This window comes from Colossoma macropomum, unplaced genomic scaffold, assembly GCF_904425465.1.
Source record: "Colossoma macropomum unplaced genomic scaffold, Colossoma_macropomum, whole genome shotgun sequence".
Taxonomy (NCBI): domain Eukaryota; kingdom Metazoa; phylum Chordata; class Actinopteri; order Characiformes; family Serrasalmidae; genus Colossoma; species Colossoma macropomum.
This window is the reverse complement of record NW_023494798.1, coordinates 16287601-16307308: the sequence shown is the minus strand read 5'-3', so window position 1 is coordinate 16307308 and position 19708 is coordinate 16287601. Positions and strand designations below refer to the sequence as shown.

The window sequence follows — 19708 nt, the reverse complement described above, 5'->3', positions numbered from 1 at the left end:
TTTGAAATGATCAACATGAACAAGAACATTTACCAAAACCTCTTTAAAACAAGCACACTGATGACACAGAGTTATAGGAGATGACTCCAGTACATCAAGGATACACTGCAGCAGAGAACCTGAATTATCCTGTCACTCAAAATGACTTTGGTATGTCAGTAAGAGTCAGACACATGCCAGCGAATAAGGCCATTAGACGCCAGCATGTTTTTTAACACCCAACAGTGCAGCTGTGTTGCTGCCAGTTGATGGAAAGGGTACTAGAGGGAAAAACAGGTCTGTTGCAGACAGGTCACTATTAATACATGGAAGAGTTTTTAAATTATGTTTCTAACGAACCACAGTTAAGGGCAGCCAAACTCTTTGGCTAATTACTATTATTTTGCTAGTCAGATATTGCATGTAGGCCATAGCTTAGTCTGTGGAAGGTTCCTACTAATTGTGCGTACTAAGTTGAAAGACTGAGCACATTCACAGCATAGACTTCAGAAATGATCAGTATTCTAATGGGAGCTAATCGGGCAAAGATTAAAAGCATTGAGGATGGAGTTAAAACTGTCGCACTGGGCTCATTAACTTTGCATGTTTTCAACAGCCACAACACACCATTCCATGAAGGGGTTAATCAGTAATAAACATAGGTTTAAATAACATCTTGATACATGCCATTTGGTTGTATGTTGACAATGTTCACTTTTTGTTGGTCACAGAGATTTATTTGAATATATATATATATATATATATATAATATCTTCAAAAAATTATATAAATATATATATATATATATATATATATATATATATATATATATATATATATATATATATTCATATTCCGGTGCATATTTGTTCACAATAAATACATACTGAAAATGAATCTACCGTGAACAACACACATCTGTACTGCCAACAGAAACCAATCTAATGTGTAGTCAGTAAGATTTGTACATAATGGGTGGCAAAGGGTTTCCCATTCAGTGGCTCCCTGAGTGTTCTGGACTGATTTTAATGATATTCTTAGCCTTCTCTGCTGCTTTTCACTTATTGTTTCATCAGTGTTTCTGGAAAGAGACCTTCATGGTATGGCAGCCTCAATCACTCAGCCTAGACCCCATTCACTAGCTTTTAAAAAACACCACTGAATGCAGATGTGCAAGTATAAACCAAGGTCAAATAAAACAAAAGTTCACAGGTTTTGAGACCAAAGGAGGTGGGGGGAAAGTATTCAGGCCCCAATGCCAATTCAGATCTCCCTGCAAAGTCCTTCTATTTGACAAATGACCACAAGCCTGCCTCTTCATCCCCATGTTGTTCTGGTTCAGCACAAAACATACTTTTTCTGCTTACAAGAGCAATAACTGTCAGGCTTCCCTTGACTCCTTAAAGATGTAGGAATCCTGTTAAAAATTTTCAGTGCGGTTTTGCCTTAAAAAGCTCCATACATAGTTCAAGTGAAGAACATCTAAGGACATTACAAAAAAAGTCCCTTCATCCACTGAAGAACAGTGGACTGTTTGGGTACTTGCTTTATGGCTTGGCTGAGGCATGCTTTTCTCAGCACAGGAGAGTGGGGCCAACAATTGTCCCTCAATCTGCGTCCTCAGAGAAGAGAAATGCACAGCAGACCAATAAAATCTGGTCTTGTTGCTTAAGGTACTCAGCTTCCTCAAGCAGACCCTTGCTGATCATCCTGCTGGAAGATAGACAGAGAATAAGAAAAAAGGATAACATGAGAGTTTGGAGGTGTCCTTTACTGTGGATCCCATTCACTTCCACTGAGGAATCATCGGAGGACTTGCTGTGTCTTTCACAAGAGCATAAATTAAAAATGTCTAGAAGCCAGAGAATGTAGATGATCTGCCAGCAATGGAAGGTTTGTTTTAAAAACAAAAGACCATCATGAAATAAAAAGTTTTTTTTTTCCAAAAAAGAAAAAAAAAAAAAGAAAGAAAAAGAAAAATAGAAAGACATTGGAGCCGTGAGGTTAGAGAGACCAATGCATCTCGTCAAAGTCCACAGCCTCGCCCAAGTTGGCGTCAGTCTCCAGCAGGCTCATTATGACGGCCATTGCAGCTTCGTCACTGCTCAGGCTTCCCAGCCCTGGAACCCCCTCAAGATCCAACTGAGAGCTTCCCTCTGCAGCAAAGACAAAAACCAAAGACAAATATGTCCTTTCAAGTCTTGTGGAATGGAAAAATGAATTACTTCACTACAATAAACAAAGCTAAAAGATAAACTCTAAACTGATACAACGGAACAGCAGGTACCCAAGACATTTTCGCCTGTTGCAAAGGGTCCGCTTCGTGCGTCATCCTCCGAACTCGATTTGCCGGGGATCTCCACATCTGTTGCTTCCCCATTTGGCACCTTGACAACAAAGAAAAGCATAGAATTAGGCCACCACGAAACCCGTCTCACACCCAAGCTCGACCTCAAACATGAATATGGTTGTAAGACTGACTCACATTGCTGCTAGCTTGCGTGAGGGCCAGTGGAGACTTGTCCTGAAGCAGACTGAAGGGGCTGGCATTGCCACTGGATGGGGAGGAGTTCATCCTAAGGACAATTTAGCAAAAATCACATGCATTTTATTTTACATCCACTGTCCTAGCATTTCTAGTACATCATAGAAACACTTGCTAAAATACTGGTAGTCCAAGTCTTACCTATTGAAGTCTAATAGCTCATTAGCAATTTGGGTCCCAATGCTTCCAGCATATATCATTGTGCCTGAGGCATTGGAGATCCCTGGGATGATGGGTAGGGACTTCTTACCATCATCTGATGAGGTGAAAACAGTAGAGATTCACTTCAAGAGGACCAAAACAGTCAAACAGTTTTCCTTAATTATAATGAAAATATTATTTGGAGTTGAGAGTTACATACAAATGGTGTCAAACTTGTATTCGACTTTTAACTCCAAATATTTCTTAGATCCACATCATTTTTACACAACATTATTAAACAGGATCATATCTCTTAGCTTTAGAACGTTCTTTATAGATTGAATCATCAAATAAATGCAATACCAATCTAAACAAAGTGATCACCTTCAGGGCCTTGGAATCAACAGGCTGTTCTGACTTGTCCCCTGATCCACCTGGATTACTCTTACCACTATATGAAAACACAAGCATTAAACAACAAACTGTTATCATCTCAATGTTCAGGAAGAACAGCTGATGTGATGTTCACTACACGTTCACTACGCGTTCACTACACGTTCACTATTCACCTCCAACACAGAGGTGTAGCATATGTGAGACTAAACTTCAGCATGTTCAAATAGATATATACATGGCCTTCAGAAGAAAGGATGAGATATTTGTACTTACGATATGACTGTGTTTGTTGACACTATGTATTCTACTTCTTTGGTCCAGGGATTTATAAAACTAAACCACTGACTTTGCAAGGTGACAAAAGAGCCGTATTTCGTTTTAAACTTGTAGCAATTTGTCTCAATCTTCTCTTTACTTCTCAGCACTGCAAAGAAAAAGGGACAGGTAGAGCCACCCATTTACATATAAGTAACAAGTCAATAGTTTCTAATGTTAGAAACAGGAACACTGACAAAGCAAACACGCCCAAGGCAATAAAGTAGACTTACTCTGTTCAACTGGAGCCAACTACATAAACAACTGATCGCTGATGAGGATTTGGCCTGTGCAGGTGGCACACGCAGATGCCACTTGCCAAATAATCTACAACAGCAACTTGCTTGATTTCTCAGAAAAGCTTGACCCAAATCAAATTTAAAGCCAACATTACCAGTCAAATGCCAGCAGCCCCAATTAGCATGATGTGATTTTCATCAAACGAATTAGAGGTCATCGTGGCTTTCACTGACTATTACTTGTGTTAGTGTTTTTGGTGAGAATATTCTATTGCAGTCCGGAGTCCACTCAGTGCTGAACTCTGATCGCTCACCTTTTCGATGTCTCTCTGCCAAATGAGGCAGGTCGTCTTGATGGAAGTATTCATAGCAGGATGTGCCTAGCAGCTCCTGAGGCAGGTAGCCAAGAACGGTGGTGGCTCTGTAAACGGGTAGGTTACTGTATTTAAAGAACTATACTACGGAAAACTGAACTTTGACATAGTTTTGTGATTCAGTATGTAAACATTGCTACATGTTTCAAAACATACTGTTCACTCTCCAATCTATATATAAAAAACTAAGCTGCAAAAACTCATTTAGTTCCTCATTGTGTCAAAAGGCGTTTGTTCCAAATAGACTGAAGGTCCTGTGTTGATCTACTGTTTCCAAACCACAATGCCTAAATTTAAAAGAGGTATTAAGACAAGGAAGTTACAATGTGTTTTGGAAACATGAAACTCCATCTGTATACCGTTGATCCACAAAGGTGAATTTGCCATCCATGGCACAGCGAGTGACAAACTCTGTGGGCTTGACCTTGACCTCTCCGTTGGCCTGGGGGACGGTGTGGGGGTGCACACGACCTATGGCCACCAGGCAGCTGAAGTGCGAGCTGTCTTTGTCGGCCTCAGCCTCACCCTCTGTGCCAAGCTGGCTGGTGGGCCAGGTGCGCATGTAGCCGGTGCAGTGAACCGTGCAATATCGCTGAGATTCTGAGACAGGAGAAAGAAAGGGGGAGGGAAAAAAAAGTCATCACACAGTGGGGGCTGTGCCACCACAAATGAAGTCTTATTTTAGCTGGATTACTTTTACAAAGCTTTTATAACCAATAACTAGGGGAGGCACAACACTCAATAACAGTAACAACATGGCACATGGCTGGGTCTACTACCAAATTTATAAAATATAGACATTAGGACCAAATCCACATTGATTAGCATCACAGAAAAATGTAACATTTATTTCTGTAGAGTATAAATGCAATAAAATATATAAACCGTATATATTTCAGTACAGTAGACCAGTGTCGCCTAAACATTGTGCTTTTTCAGAGTGTAAGAAATACATCAAGTATCAGTTAAATCAGTCAAATCTAAATCTGTCTGATGCTGATCATTTTTTTTTTTAGCAAATATCCATCAATACCAAATTGATTCCAATATCAATGTGCATCCCTGATTGTAGTACCTCACTAACGTAAAACTAACCCAGGGTTTGAGACCAGTGCCAAATTATGTTCAGAAACATCAGAAAATTTCATAAATCTGAGAATTTTGTGCCTGTAAGAATCACAAGACTAATGTATGTAATTGTTCTGGTTAAACAACTATTTTCTGCTGAAGAAAATTTGGGCACTTTACCCAATTATTTTTGTTTCTTTGCATAATGCAGAAAAGTAAATGTTACACTGCACAAGAGCCAGAGCTCTCTGGGGGACTTCAACTGTAATTGGTATTCCTGGACCTTAAGGCATAAGTTTGTGCTACTTACCTTTCTTTTTGGAAGAGCCCGCCTGGAAGTCCTTTTCTTCTTTAACAGTGACTTTGTTGTACTTCATTCGGCAGAAGAAGGAGCGGCGAGCCCCTGAGCAGAGCCGAGCGGCTCCCACAGGCAAATCTGCCTGCACCTGCAGTCCCGCTACAGAAGAGATTCACAGTCACACAAGCAAGTGGTAGAGATTATTTTATATATTTTACAGATATATATACAGCTTACAAATATATAGCTTACAGACATTAATCATTAACGCACAGTTGTTGACCGTAAACTGAACACAAAAAAAAATCCCGAAAGCTGAATCAGCTCTAGTTTAGAGTGTTTACTTTTGGCGTCTATAAGGCGTTCCCGTGGGTAGAGTTCAGAGGCCGAAAGCTGCTCCTTTACTTTTCCGATGTCCTTGGGGTGAACATAGTCAAACAAGCTCTGACCAATCAGCTCTGGCTAAGAAGCAAAATAACATTTAAATGAGCCAAAGTCTGCCCAATAAACATCCCCAATCCATGAACAACAAAATGTACTGTTCTCAGATGTTTACAGACTGTTCACAAAGCAAACCTAAAGAAAGTGAATGGGACCGTAAACGTCCAGGACAGTAAGCCCTATGCCTAATTACAGAATAACACAACCTCTATGGAACGAATAAATAAATAAATAAATAAATAAATAAGATTTTTTGTATGAAGGAAAACTGCTCACCCGACTGTAGTTAAGTATCTTCGAGACAGACTCTGAAACAAAGACTATTTTCCCTCTGTCACAGCCAACCACAAAGAGAAATCCATCAGCAGCCTAGGCAACAAGATCACTGAAGGTCAAAGGAATGAAAAACATACAGAGAGAAAGAGCAATTCCACTGCTAAGAAGACACAGTTTACACAATGCACTAAAAATGGACAAAAAAATAGAGAAGAAATTTGCTGTAAGTGCTGTTTAAAACACATCTTGTATTTCAGAGCCTGTCTGTTACACTTGTCTCTAAATATATACTTGGCATTGTTTGAACTGATCTTGGCATTCAGTAGCTGTAAAGCTTTGTGTGCTTTCATTCAGAGAGGTAGGCTTTACACAGCCGTACTGGACCAGCTGCAGTACATATTGCAGGATTACCCTGAGGACAAGGTGCTTGAGTTCATCATCCGGGAGGAATGAAGGCTTGTAATTGGCTTCTGCAAAGGAGCTGGTTGCACCTGGCGAAACAAGAAAATCTGCAGTCAGGAAATGATGCATTGCTCTTAGGTCTAGATTTTAAAAGCAGAGCGATTTATTAGTGTAGGCATATGCGTCTGTGAATAACCTACCTTTGAGTGATTTGAGGTGTTGCACAGCCATGCGCAGCACAGTGAGTTTGTCGAGCTTGCGGGACATTGGGTTACAGGTGGGAATCATTGCCGACAGCTCATCAATCAGGTTATTCATCTTGTCCCGTCGCCTTTTCTCAATTTGGCTGTGAGGTTCCCTACAAGTAGGGAAGTTGTTTAACACAAAAAAATGATGTAGACAAGTAACATCTCACTTGATTTAACTGCATGAAATTCATGGAAGACATGAAGCCCCACTATCCTGACCTGTCCTGCTTAAAAGCTGAAAATGTAAATGTGTATGACAAGCAATACTAATTGTGTCAATGTGAAATAGCAAAACAGTTGCCATTTAGAGCATTAATGTGAGATGTGCTAATGTAAAACAAATGTGTTAAATCTAATACATCACTCTTTTTAAATCTCATATCAACAGTCTGCTAAAGAGCCACATTTTACACACACACGAAAGTAGAAAATATGTAGTACTGTGCAAAAGTCAGAGACCGCCCTTCATTTACTTGATTTCCAGTCAAAACTGCAATTAAGAATCAGGAAAAAGCAGAGAATGTGTATATGAGAGAAAACTACACAAAAGCCTAAACAAATAAATATATGTCTTTCCATATTTAGTTTGTCCTCTTTTTTCCCCTTCACTGCTTTCATTCTTTTTTGGGAGACATGCTTTCAGTTTTTCCAAACAAATCTGCAGGGATATTTTTCCACACCTCCAAAGTTCAGTCTTAGAAGCTTAGACATTTTCTTATTTGTCTATTTCTTTTTCTCAGTAATGACATCTTGACAGCTACACACCCTTTCATACCCACAGCGTTGAGTTGTCTCCTCACAGTGGAAGGACGGACAGAAACATAAGTTGTTTTTTTCCTATCTGAAGCAAGAGAGGACTTTTGCACAGTACTGTACATATTTATTTATTTAATTATGCATGCATTGAGCTCTGTAACAGATATTATGTTCCCCACACAAGCATTAAGGCAGCTTACATTAAACATCAGATCAGATGCCAACATCATTAAAAAAAAAAACATGAATTGTTTTAGTACCTGAAACACTTAATTTTCACATGTTGATCATCCCCTTCTGACCTAAAAGCAAAAACACTCCAGGATGTTAAAAACAAGAGTAGAAGCACATAAGAGAGACATTTCGAATGTCATCACAGACAGAGTACCTTTCATGTTCATCCTCCATATCTTCATCCAGCATCGATGCAGATTTTGTTTCCCTGGAAACAAAGTGGTTTAGTGATTAACAAAGCCGAAAAAAGAGGCTAGGCTTCACTCTCCGAGCACTAATACAAACCACACACATTTCTTAGCATTCTGCATGTTCTGCTCTAATTCAGAAAACCAGGACAGGGAGAAAAAAATAAAAAACAGAGGAGAAGATTTCAGTCATACAGAAAACACAGCAACTCTAAAGTACAATACATTTCATTCAGATTTACTTTTCATTCTCTTTAAAACAGAAACTCTCACTATTGAGGTCACCTTTATACATGATAAAATATATCAAATATACACACGTAAACAAATAAAAACACGCACTCACTTGTTGTCCATGCTGCCCTTTCGTTTCCTCGGCAGCTCCATGCCAGAAGCCATGCCAGCGGCTGAAGGGGGGGTCACCAGACTGGAAATGGAGACAGAGTGACTCTGGAGTCTGCCCTCCAACGCATCCCCTGAAACACAACCAACCACCCACGAAGAGAGAATTTAAGGGTACGTTATACATGTAGTTCAGTTCCCTTCTTCCAGACCAAAGAAGAAAATAACACGTTGTAATTCAGTCCTAGTCTGCTTAGCGTTCACGCTGACATTTTTCTTCGAACCAAAAGATGTGATCCAACATCACGAGTAAAACGCAACAACTGACTGCGCAAATTTCATGATGTACAATAACTGCAATAACGTCCATCGAACTTTCTGAATCATGTTCTTTGTTCTATCCGGGCTGTTTGGTTATATTTATGTTTTGTTTTATCTGTCTTGTGATATTAGAGCGATAAGCCACAAGAGTCCCTGCGTTACTGCGGTTTTGCACATCACAAATCAGATCGAAATCCCTGTAACACAGCATTGAGTGGCTGCTTTTACAACAAAGAGAAACCTTGGCACATAAATACACCTCATTTATGTGTGCAGTCAAATATGTATATTGAGTGATTTATAATGACTTCAAATGTGCCTCAGCCTTGGTTCAAAACCAAAACTATCCATGCAGTAATTACCGATTCAGAGCTAATGAAGAGATGACAGAACACATGCACATGTCAAAACATCATCAGAAACTCATCCTTATACAAAAGAAGCTCTGCAGAGATGGTTCGTTCTCTCCTTGGTCCGTTTAGATGTCTTCGGTCTGTATTGCGTTTATACGTCAAACAACCCCCCAGAATTCATTTTAAAGTGAGACAGACATGCTTAGAAAGACTCGGTCTGTTTATTTGGTGCACAACAGAGTTTGGATAATGAATGAACCGCACTAACAGCGCAACCGCATCAGCGTTCACTTTAATTGAACCAAACCTGCCAGGTCTACACACCCTAAATCTTTAGGAGACTTGATGGAAAAATGAATGTTTCTGACGAAAAGGCTACTTCAATTTAGACAGATGTTTATGTTATTATATCTTTCTCCAGACAGAGCTTTAACTGTTCATAAATGCTAGGTCAGCAAAGCTCTAATGAACATGCTCTAAAATGGGTCTGCATAAAGTGGTTTCATCTGCTTACGCCTGATATTTGGTTAAAACACACAGCTCCATGCTGTATGACATGTTTGCATTCGAGTATGTATGTGCATACAGTGCTGTGCAAAACTCAGAGACCACTTTTCATTTATTTAATTTCTTGTCAAAACAGCCAATAGTACAAGTTTTTCATTTTCAGGGAAAAAAAGAAAAAAAAACAAAAAAAACAACACACATTTGGAAGAAAATTATACTCCAGCATCAACAATTTAATATGACTTTCAGTATTTAGTGTGTCCATCCTTTGCCTTTACAACAGCTTCCATTCTTTTCAGGAGACTTGCTTTCAGTTTTTCCAAAGAAATCTACAGGGACATTTTTCCACACCTCTCAGAAGTTGAATTTTCTGCTTTTTACAATCCAAGTAATCCCAAACACATCTAATGATGTTGAGGTCTGGACTCTGGGGTGGTCAGTCCATTGTTTTAAGAACACCAGCACCTTTCGTTTCCTGTTTCTCAGCTTCTTGACGGCTGCACATCCTTTCAGACCAACAGCACTGAGTTGTCTTCTCACATATTTTTTCATTTATTTAAATAAATTCTGCTTTTGGAAACTCCTGCTTTTTTACTTATATCCTTTGACTTTCGCCTTATGTCCAATGTCCTCAGAAATATCTCCTTGTACTAAATGGCCATTTTGCAGGTAATTAAATAAATGAAGGGTGGTCTCTGATGCTTGCACAGTACTGTATATTCTCTTTACAGTCGGTGTGGATAGGAAATCAGAATCCTTCAGAATCTGTTTTGCAGAAAAAAAAACTGTCAAAGATTCTACAAAAAAAGTTATACAACATTTTTCTATAATTTCTGAAACATGACTCATTATTTGTTGAAAGCATGATTTTAATGTGTTTTTTAAGACATGGGAGGCTACTTAAGAGCAAGAGAAAAAAAGACTTCAGCAATAAATATGTTAATAAGTATTGGTAAAAATATGTTAATAAATATAGGTAAAATAAACCTGTGCATGTCAATCCATCATTAGCTGGCTCGTCTCACAGCACCACAGCATGGCGGAAAACCTTAGAAAACAGTGCAGATATTGCCAGATATATGAACTACCTCACTAATGTTGACATGAACTGAAATAACTCTTGATATAGTGAGTATTTTTTACAACTGGTCCAAAAAACAAAACAAGAGATTAAAGCGAGGAGGTTACATGGAGTTGCATGTATTTGCAGCCAGAAGTGAAGGCGACTACAGGTGTTTTCGCTCTATGATTTGTCAGGATAGTGGGAGGGTGGAGAAAAACATGCTAAGATTTTATTGGTTAATATAATTTTTTCCTGTTGATGGTACACAGTGACACAACCAAACATCAAAAGGCATTTAGATTCAGGCAAATAGTCACTACACTTCGATCAAAGAATACAGAGAATTACATTTTTTTGTATTTTGAATCATATGGCAATGGAATGTGCTTAAAATAAACAAAAGATATGAACTAACAACTTAAAAAAAGGTCCATTTTGATTTCAGGTTGACTTGAAAAGGAATGTAAAATACATTTAAAAGATTACCCAAATTTGTCTAGCCTAACAAAGAATGTGCTGAAGAGAACTTAAACTGCTCCTACACCTGTTCCCACTACTGGAACCAGGGCATGGTTGAAATGCAAGCATGTACACAAAGACCATGAAGTTCTCCAAAAACATCCCCAAAAAAAGAAGAACGCTTCACAACTGCAGGTCTAAATAACAGACAACGAAATACTTATGAAATGTGACGATTAAATTTAATACGAAGTCTTAAAACCTAGAAACCCAGTTTTGCACGTGGACCTTAAAAGGCGACACTTGAACATGGATGAAGATGTTCATATAAGAAGTGGTCATTTCACACACACTTCGTAAGCACATCTAGGTTACCTTTCTGTGTTTAGAGGACTGTTATCACAGTATGGCCAACCTAGTTCAACAAGAGGCTTTAATACTCTTTCATGTTCTCTTTTTGCTGTTCTTTACTCATTACTCCAGACAGCACTGCAAATAAAAGATAATTTGCTGCCTGACCAACGGCCTTCAGTGCTAACAGGACCTAATGACAGTAAATGCAAGCTCTTGCTCTACTTTAACAAATCATTAGCTTCTTCTCTCTATTTAAGCTTTAGGCTGTAAAGACGATAACAGAGGTGAGACCAGAACATTATTACACAGTCACAGGCTTAATAAAGCTTCAGTATTACATAGATTTCATAAACAACCTTCATTAGGGATGCACTGATCATGAATTTTTATGGCTGCTTCCAATTTATTTACAGCCCAATTGGTCAATATTCAAATTTTTCTTTTAACACGAAAGGAAAAAAAAACTTTATTAGCCAAAGTCAGAATATGAGTAATATTTTGTTCTTTATTGAGCCAAATTGACATTTTTAATTCTTAAACAAAAACAGTTTCTTATTTAAATAACTTAAATCAAATAAATCTTTTGAAAGAGGGCCACTACCTATTTAGCACAAGGAGTTATACACAATTATATAATTTATACAGGTCTAACAGCAGCATTTAAACACAGCTAAACACTTACCTGACTCACATTATTTACATTATAAAATTGCAAGACAGGTTACCAAAATTCATATTTCATATGTTTGGAGCAAGAATCTGCCAATCTTCCCATCTTGGCTGATTCAGATCATGCTTTTTTTTTAATATAATGGCATGAGTAGGGTTGTCAGGATCAAACTTGTGTAAAATTTTGAAAACCACCTATAATTTACCTTCTTGATGAACTGGCAAAGCTTAGCAGTTTGGATGATGTTTTAAACATTTTAAATTCTCCTACAGTCTCTCTAACAGTAAGAAACACATACATTTATGCATTTTCTGCCATAAAAGATTCCTTGAGCTTGCTATGCCAACTTGGAGGAAAAGCATCATGTTCAGAAGTTTAAGTCTCTTCTAGAGGATTCTTACAATAAAGCGGCCAACAACAATTACACATTGCACCTTGCATGACACGGCCATTCAGTAAAACACTCTGAGCCTCCAATCCCATTCATAAAGAGATTCACCTGGTCTGTGTGAGTAGCCAGGTGGCAGCTGTTGTTCTAAGCCCCTAAGCATGTTGATTTGCCCCTGAACTACTCCTACACATCTCCAGGGCTATGTGCACACGTGTGTGTGCGGGCGCATGTGTGTACACAACAGAGCGGCCAAACTCATGCGACAATGGAACGGGCCAGGCCAAACCCAGCTCACGTCCCTGGCTCCTATATTTAAAACTGTTCCACAGGCCCAGTGACCTAAATAGTCATTAACAGATCAGCAACAACCTGATTTTTAATCCTGGGCTCTGGAGTGAAGATGTGTAGCAGGATTATTGGGCTTTACAAGGGGATGTTGTGACCACACCTTGCAATGATCTACCTCTCCCTCTCTCCCAGTTAGCGAAGTCACTTACACACATATGACCTGCATTTTAGCGCTGTCACACGATGATAACTGAGTGACGTCATTCACTCGAGAGAGAGCTGTTCTGCTGATAACTGACTGAACAATGAACAGAGATATTTTCCAGGATATATCAAACAAACAGCATATATCAACTCATATTAGTGACACATATATTAACAATTAGTTAGCATTTTACAGGCTAACGCTTTGCATTTTAGTCTCTAAAAGTCAGCTCCTTTGCTAAAGATACATTCACTCATTTGACTTTAATTTTTTTATGTACATACATGCAAGAAATAACAACTGTTCTACAAATACAGGTTCGTATATGTCCAACTATCGACATAATGCTTCACATCAACGAATATAGCATAATTTCCATTTTCATTAACTTTTTCAGTAAGTCATGGATAGAATGCATTTTTTCTAAATTAAATCAAAAGGACAGGGGTAAAAGGAATCATCAAAAACATTTAAATGGTTTAGATTAAGACTGTGCACAAAGCAGCTTCCAAAGATTTAAGGCAAAATACTACTGTTAAGTAGGCAATTATATTTTTCATAAATTTTAACAGAAAACCCATGTGATAATCATATCTTTTAAGCACTTTATTATGCTCCCTGTAAGTATTTGCTTAAAAAAAATCAACATCAGTCAGATGTTTAGATTTGACCTATATTTCAAACCTTCATTTAATAATGTATTCATCATTCTCCACAAGAGCACAATGTTTAGGCAACACTGAGCTAGTGTGCTTAAATCTCTGCATGTCATTAATTTTCCAATATTTGTAACAATAATAAATGCTAACCCAGCAAGATTTACTTCCAATTTCTACATTCTATAAATGTGTATATGTACATATACAGACAGGGAAAAATATAGGATATTGGCATTGCCCCAAAGTTCTCATATCAGTGCACCCCAGCGGCCAGTTTTCTGGGAGTTTAGGTACACTACATAGTACTGATTTTCAGAACATACTAATTGTCAAAATGGAGCGTGCAGTTAAATATAATCCATCCCAGTTTTGAAAACTGGCCATTCCGTAAAATTAATAAGGGTGGGATTCTTGTTGGGGCTGAATGACCTGTGAACAGTGCCTGGCACAAGTTCAGACAGCTCTTACAGACCATGAGAAAGCTCTGACCAAAAAAAGGGGATAGAGGAGATTGCTCTAAAAAGAATCTGTGATAATGCAGAAAAGTGGGACTCTTTTCATAACTTTCAAGTTGTATGGAGCAAAGGCTATTTTCCATGACCTAGCTCGATGTTGGCACTACTTTATGCATGTCCTAGCCAATTTACTGCTTCTGCTGCTCCAATTTTTTTTAGGCACTTACTCTTTGAAAGCAGATCACTCCATGTCCATGTCGCTGACGTAACAACTATCTGACACGCTGCTCCATAAGTTAATGTTACGAAGCATGCAAGCCTGTTCAGAGAAAACCCAACCACTAATGCATTTACTTGGATACAACATGCAACTTATTATACTCCACTAAAAAGCTACATTTTCCACTTTTACTTTAGAATTTGACTTAATCACAACACAAAACTCTGGTGGTAAACATTAAACCAACACTCGTGAGTTTGACATCCAAGCTGGTTTTGCCAAAAATGTTAATTTTTTAAAATATTCACCAACAGGATGTTTTACTACCACACTGACGGCAGCACTGTTTAATCTTTTACACAGAGCACCTTTAATGATGTGAGGCACTGAAGTATGTGGGTAAAAATAAACTTGCTCAACCGACTGCATTTTAAATCGTGGTGTGTGTGCATGTGTGTGTGTGTGGATATATATATTATATATTTAAGCAATAGAACATGAGAGGGAGTGTGTTATCGCGAAATAACATCACAGCTGTGATTTAGTCGCAGGCACGAGAATTTAGTGTAGTCTCATCTTCAGAGTCTGACCAAATCAGTTGTCGGTTGAATGTGATCTTAAAAGTATCCATTTTCTGTTTGTGCACAAAGTAAGTAAAAACGCTCAGATGGCTTGAGCGTCTTCTACAGCTGTCAAAGTCGTTGTTTAGCAACGGCATATCAGTGGAGTGATAGTGTTTGTGAAAAAAACGTGATGTTATGGCAAAAAAATCTAAATTAGAACACTTCTCAACCAATCAGCTTGCGTGGCCAGAACTATACATATAAAATTATATAAAATTTTGTTGGAAGAAAACCTTGTATCTCCAAAATGGTAACTTTACAGAATTAAAAAACCTTCTTTACTTTTAATGTAAGTCAATGGAACCAGACTTTTTTCCAAGTAATTTTTGGCCATTTCTTTTGGTCTTTTCATCATGAAATTTACACACAATGTAAAGGGCAACAGGCATTTTCAAATTATGTCAAAAACTGAAAAACGACAAAAACGAAGACATAAGGTTTTGTTCTGACAGCAGCGACGCGCACACACACACACACACACTTGCCCAGAATATTAACATATCCACTTTTTCTGCCTTGAGGCTTGAACACTGGACATGGTGCATCACCTACGGGCAGTTAATCTCCAGGTTGTTGGGTTAAATTACTTACTCAACTGAAACTGAAAACAATGTTGTTGATAATATAGCCTGTAATTAAAATTACAGCTCCTGGAACTGGAAAATTGCACTTTCAAATTGCAACATCGACCCAAAAAAAAAAAATTTCAGTCCTGCTAAAATCACAGTCTTGGTGAATAGAGATTTCAAGGTTTCAGATGTTCAGCACGAGACAGGAAAATAACGAGCCAAATATAGAGCGTGTATTCTGTAACTCAATTTCCTGTCTTATTGTTCGGCATTAGCCATAATATGATTTCCACGCACTTAAGGTCTAGAAAATATACACACAGCAGCATCAATGTATATATAGTTCACGTCTATTCTGGTAGACAAAGAATAACATAAAATATCTCCTCTGCTGTCTCAATTCATACCTTTAATCTTTCATGACCAGGACACAGAGTCTTTTATGTATACTATCCTTTACATTCAAGTACAGCACAAACGCAACCCACTAAAGGCTGCCATCTTGGGAATTCAACAGCACTATTTTCCTCCATACTTCAAAGAAACACACCCATCACTGAACCCTCTGACCGTCCTACACACACAGAAGTATGTGTGGAGGTAAAAGAACACCACAGGTCAAGTGACTATATTTTTCCCCCCAAAAGCAGATCAGCTGACACCTGAAACAACTTTAAACAAAGTGGGTCTGGAACAAACTTGAACCTTAATGAACCAGGGCCTTTGCTTTAATGCCTTTAAGAAATAACTGGTGGACAGTGTGTGGACTCCCTGCAGTCTGTGATCATGTTGTGCCAACCTGTCCTTCAACTCTATCCATCAGCATGTGCTCACGCGGAGCAAAGCAGACGGTGAGGCAACAGCAAGCTGCTAAAAATACACACATGCAAAAAAGTAGTAATATACCCCCATTCCATTGACCTACTTTTGATACAAACTTTCCCTTTAAATTTATGACCTTTACAGTGCCAATTACTCCGAGGTGGGTACAAGGAGCCTGCGGCATTCAAATAATATGTTTTCTCTTCTGTTTTCTGCATTAAATTATTCACTTAAACACATATACGTGCAAATGATTTACTAACCTAATAATACAAGAGCGCTGGTTTACAGAAAATTCAGGCGCTGAACATTCACTTAATGCTGAAAGATAAAAGAAAATCCTCCTGTGAAGCTAAACAAAAGGTATTTCTGTAGTTAGTTACAGAAGGTTTCAGAATTTCTTACCCCACAAACATAAAACAGCAGAAGGCAAGCTCTCCCATTTAAACTGAGACACAATTTTATTGTGTACTTTCCATTTACAAGACTTCCATTTACTAATTTTCTTCACTTTAAATATTTTAACCAAAACAAAACATTGCTCTTCTAACATACAGTTTAAGCATACATACACACACACACACAGAGAGAGAGAGAGAGAGAGAGAGATGCTGTCAGAACAAAACTCTGTATCTCATTTTTTGTTGTTTTTCAGTTTTTGACATAATTTGACATCCAAATTTCTTGATGAATGGATCAAAAGAAATGGCCTAAAATGACTCTGAAAAATGTCTGGTTCCACTGACTTACATTACGGTTTTTCCTTCTCCTGTAAAATTTTCATTTTGGAAAGGTTTTGTTCACTATACACTATTGTATCTGTACTGCTTTTCCCCTTCTTTATAACTCTATTTAAAAGTTAAAGTTATAGAAATAATAGGTACAAAAAAAAAAACAGAAAAAAATGTTAAAAGAAAAAGAAAATGAATGCCGTATCACTGCATCTCTAACACTCTTAATAATAAAGCAGGCTTCTCTTGGCACAAGAACCAAAGGACTAGGGCAATGAACATTTTGAGGTCTGTCATGTTATTGTGTTTGTTTACTGACTGATTAAGTGATTGTAAAAATCTGGTGTTGAAAACTCTCTGCTCTGCTCTGACCGGGTACAAAAGACAAAGCACCGACAAGTTTTCTCTGGGGGGAAGCATAACCAACAGAAATATCTTAAAATCCTGATTGTGTCCAGAGCACGGACAGCATATCTTCTCAAAAACAGTGAACTTGTGAACATGCAGACAGTGCCACAGACGTGTTTCACTGGAGCTTTTTCCCACTATGCTATATTACGCCTCCACAGGAGCTCAAAAAAACATGCCCATGTTAGTCATTTCAGCTATTTCTTTAAAAAAAAATCTGATGAAATTAAGACAGTTAAAGGTCAAAATTCAATTTGCAGCCTAAAAAACTCTAAAGAGGCACAAAAGGCTTTTGAACTCTAAATAGAGAGCGAGGGAGATTCAGTCTGTGTGTTACTCTGAGCCCCACTCCACACGGCAGTCATGACAAATGTTTATCTCTCTACTAGTGGCACGACATCTTTCCTTAATATCGATTTAAACTACAGTGAAAATGTGCTTTGGGTAAAGCTTTAGACTTGACAAGTAAAATTAAGTGTTTCTATGAATATGTGGGTCCTGTTGGCCCCTCTGAAGGCTGAGAGCAGACCCCTCTTTCCCCTCCGCCACGTTTACAGCACTGCATTTCTCAAGGGTTCACCACACAGCTTCCGTGCCTTAACAGCCGACTGCTGTTAAAACGAATAAACACTCGTGAGAGACGTTTAAACGCGTCTCTAAAGCCGTTTTCCTGAGCAGGTTTTCGGCGGAACGTGAAGGCTCGGTTTCCGACGCTGAAGATGAGGAGGGCATCACGGCGATGGCCTACAAGGGTGCCGAGTTTGACCTAGATATTATACAACCGGCACAGTGCAGGATCCCGTTTACGCACTAAATGCACAGCAGATATGGCACCGTTACAAGCGGATACGACGGAAAACGAAGCTGGCACATCAGGCACCTGCACCGAGATCAGATCTGACATTTTTCACGTTTTAGTCGTTTCGTTTCTGATCAAGAACAGAAAGAACAGCCCCATCTGAATGGCACTATATTTACCCACACGCTACTAATCACACCTCCTACCACAACAACAATGAGCCGGTCTTTCTTATTTTCTCAACTTCATACAGGATGAAAATAAACCTGGCTTTGCCAAAGAGACTCTGCTCCAACTGAGTTTACTTCACCTATTTCTCCACAGCCGCTGACATCTGATTAACCACAACAGAGAGGATTTACTTTGAGCCGTTAGTGACTGATAACTTCTACAGGCCCGCATATCCTACATGTCGGTGTGTGTAAGTTCACTTCGAGCTGTTTAAAGACGAAACCAGCAGCCAAACATCAGCCGCACGTTTCGTAAGACCGCGGAGCCGATGTAGGTTACGGACCGATATCAAAGGTTAATAAACAACATCCCCTTTCACTGAGTAACGGCGGAGACCAACCCGCGGCGATTCACTCGGAAACGGGCCGAACCGACACACACCTCGGGGCGACACTCAGCTGAAAATGCTAAGCTTACTAATGAGGTGATGAAGAGACTCTGCCGCTGTTTTGGTCTGAGGTCCGAGCCGAGCTATTATTATTAATATCATCATCATCATCATCATTGTTATTATTCACGGCACTGCAGAGCTCCTCTCCAGCCAGTCACACTCGGTAGTGGCTTCTTTATGAATCATTTTCACACAAAAATTCGGCTGGGTTCGGCTGCTAACCCCCAAAAGACACAGTTACCAGCCCCTCGACACGATAATTCTGTTAGCATAGCCACTTCAGTCACTTCATTGTCGGGCCTCGCCGAACAAACAAACGCAAATTCAGACAACATTCAATCCGAAATGCTCGGTCACACGGCCGAGGGGCCGAGGGGGCTTTAAATTCATCACAGCAACGTGTTGCTCATAGCCCGGTGTCCAAAACGGGCCAGCGGAGCCGGTTCTGCCGGCAACGTCCAGCGCGAAATCTTCGACTATCAGAGTTTGCTCTACTGAACTACTGACCTAGTTTCGCTGTGAACGCGAGTCCGCGGAGGCGAGAGCGCAGAGCACCGGCAGCTCCCTCTCCTCCGTCACACACACACACACACTGACCGAAGGGTCTCTCTGCTGCTCCAGCCCAGGACACACACTCACTCACCGTCCACCCTCGCTGTCCGGCAGTCTTACCTGTCTCTTCCCCCGTCGGTCTGTCACCGCCGCCAGCCGCTGCATTGCTCGCCGACATGGCTGGAGCCGGTCCGCCGGGGCCCAGCACTCCACCGCATGTGGAGAAAGGCGGCGGGTAGTAACGGCTGGAGAGGGAGAGAGAGGTGAGAGGGGGAGGCGGGGGTGGACAGCAAAACGTTGTATAATTGACTTTATTATTTTTTTTTCTCCTTTCAACTAAGTGAGTCGGGAGGAGGGGGGACAGGGCTGAGCACAGAAACGTGCGAGCGCGGTGC

General features: G+C 39.5%; 1 protein-coding gene across 1 annotated transcript; it reads right to left on the bottom strand.

The window, feature by feature from the left end:
- Positions 1-1104: 1104 nt before the first annotated feature.
- Positions 1105-19708, bottom strand: arntl2 (aryl hydrocarbon receptor nuclear translocator-like 2). The gene is given in 17 exon segments (XM_036585433.1): positions 1105-2135; positions 2267-2366; positions 2465-2555; positions 2666-2808; positions 3050-3116; positions 3335-3485; positions 3930-4036; positions 4349-4589; positions 5368-5514; positions 5700-5817; positions 6073-6165; positions 6484-6563; positions 6675-6832; positions 7739-7780; positions 7867-7920; positions 8247-8376; positions 19434-19708. Coding segments are annotated over 17 exon segments (1932 nt in total). The 5' UTR covers positions 19492-19708; the 3' UTR covers positions 1105-1983.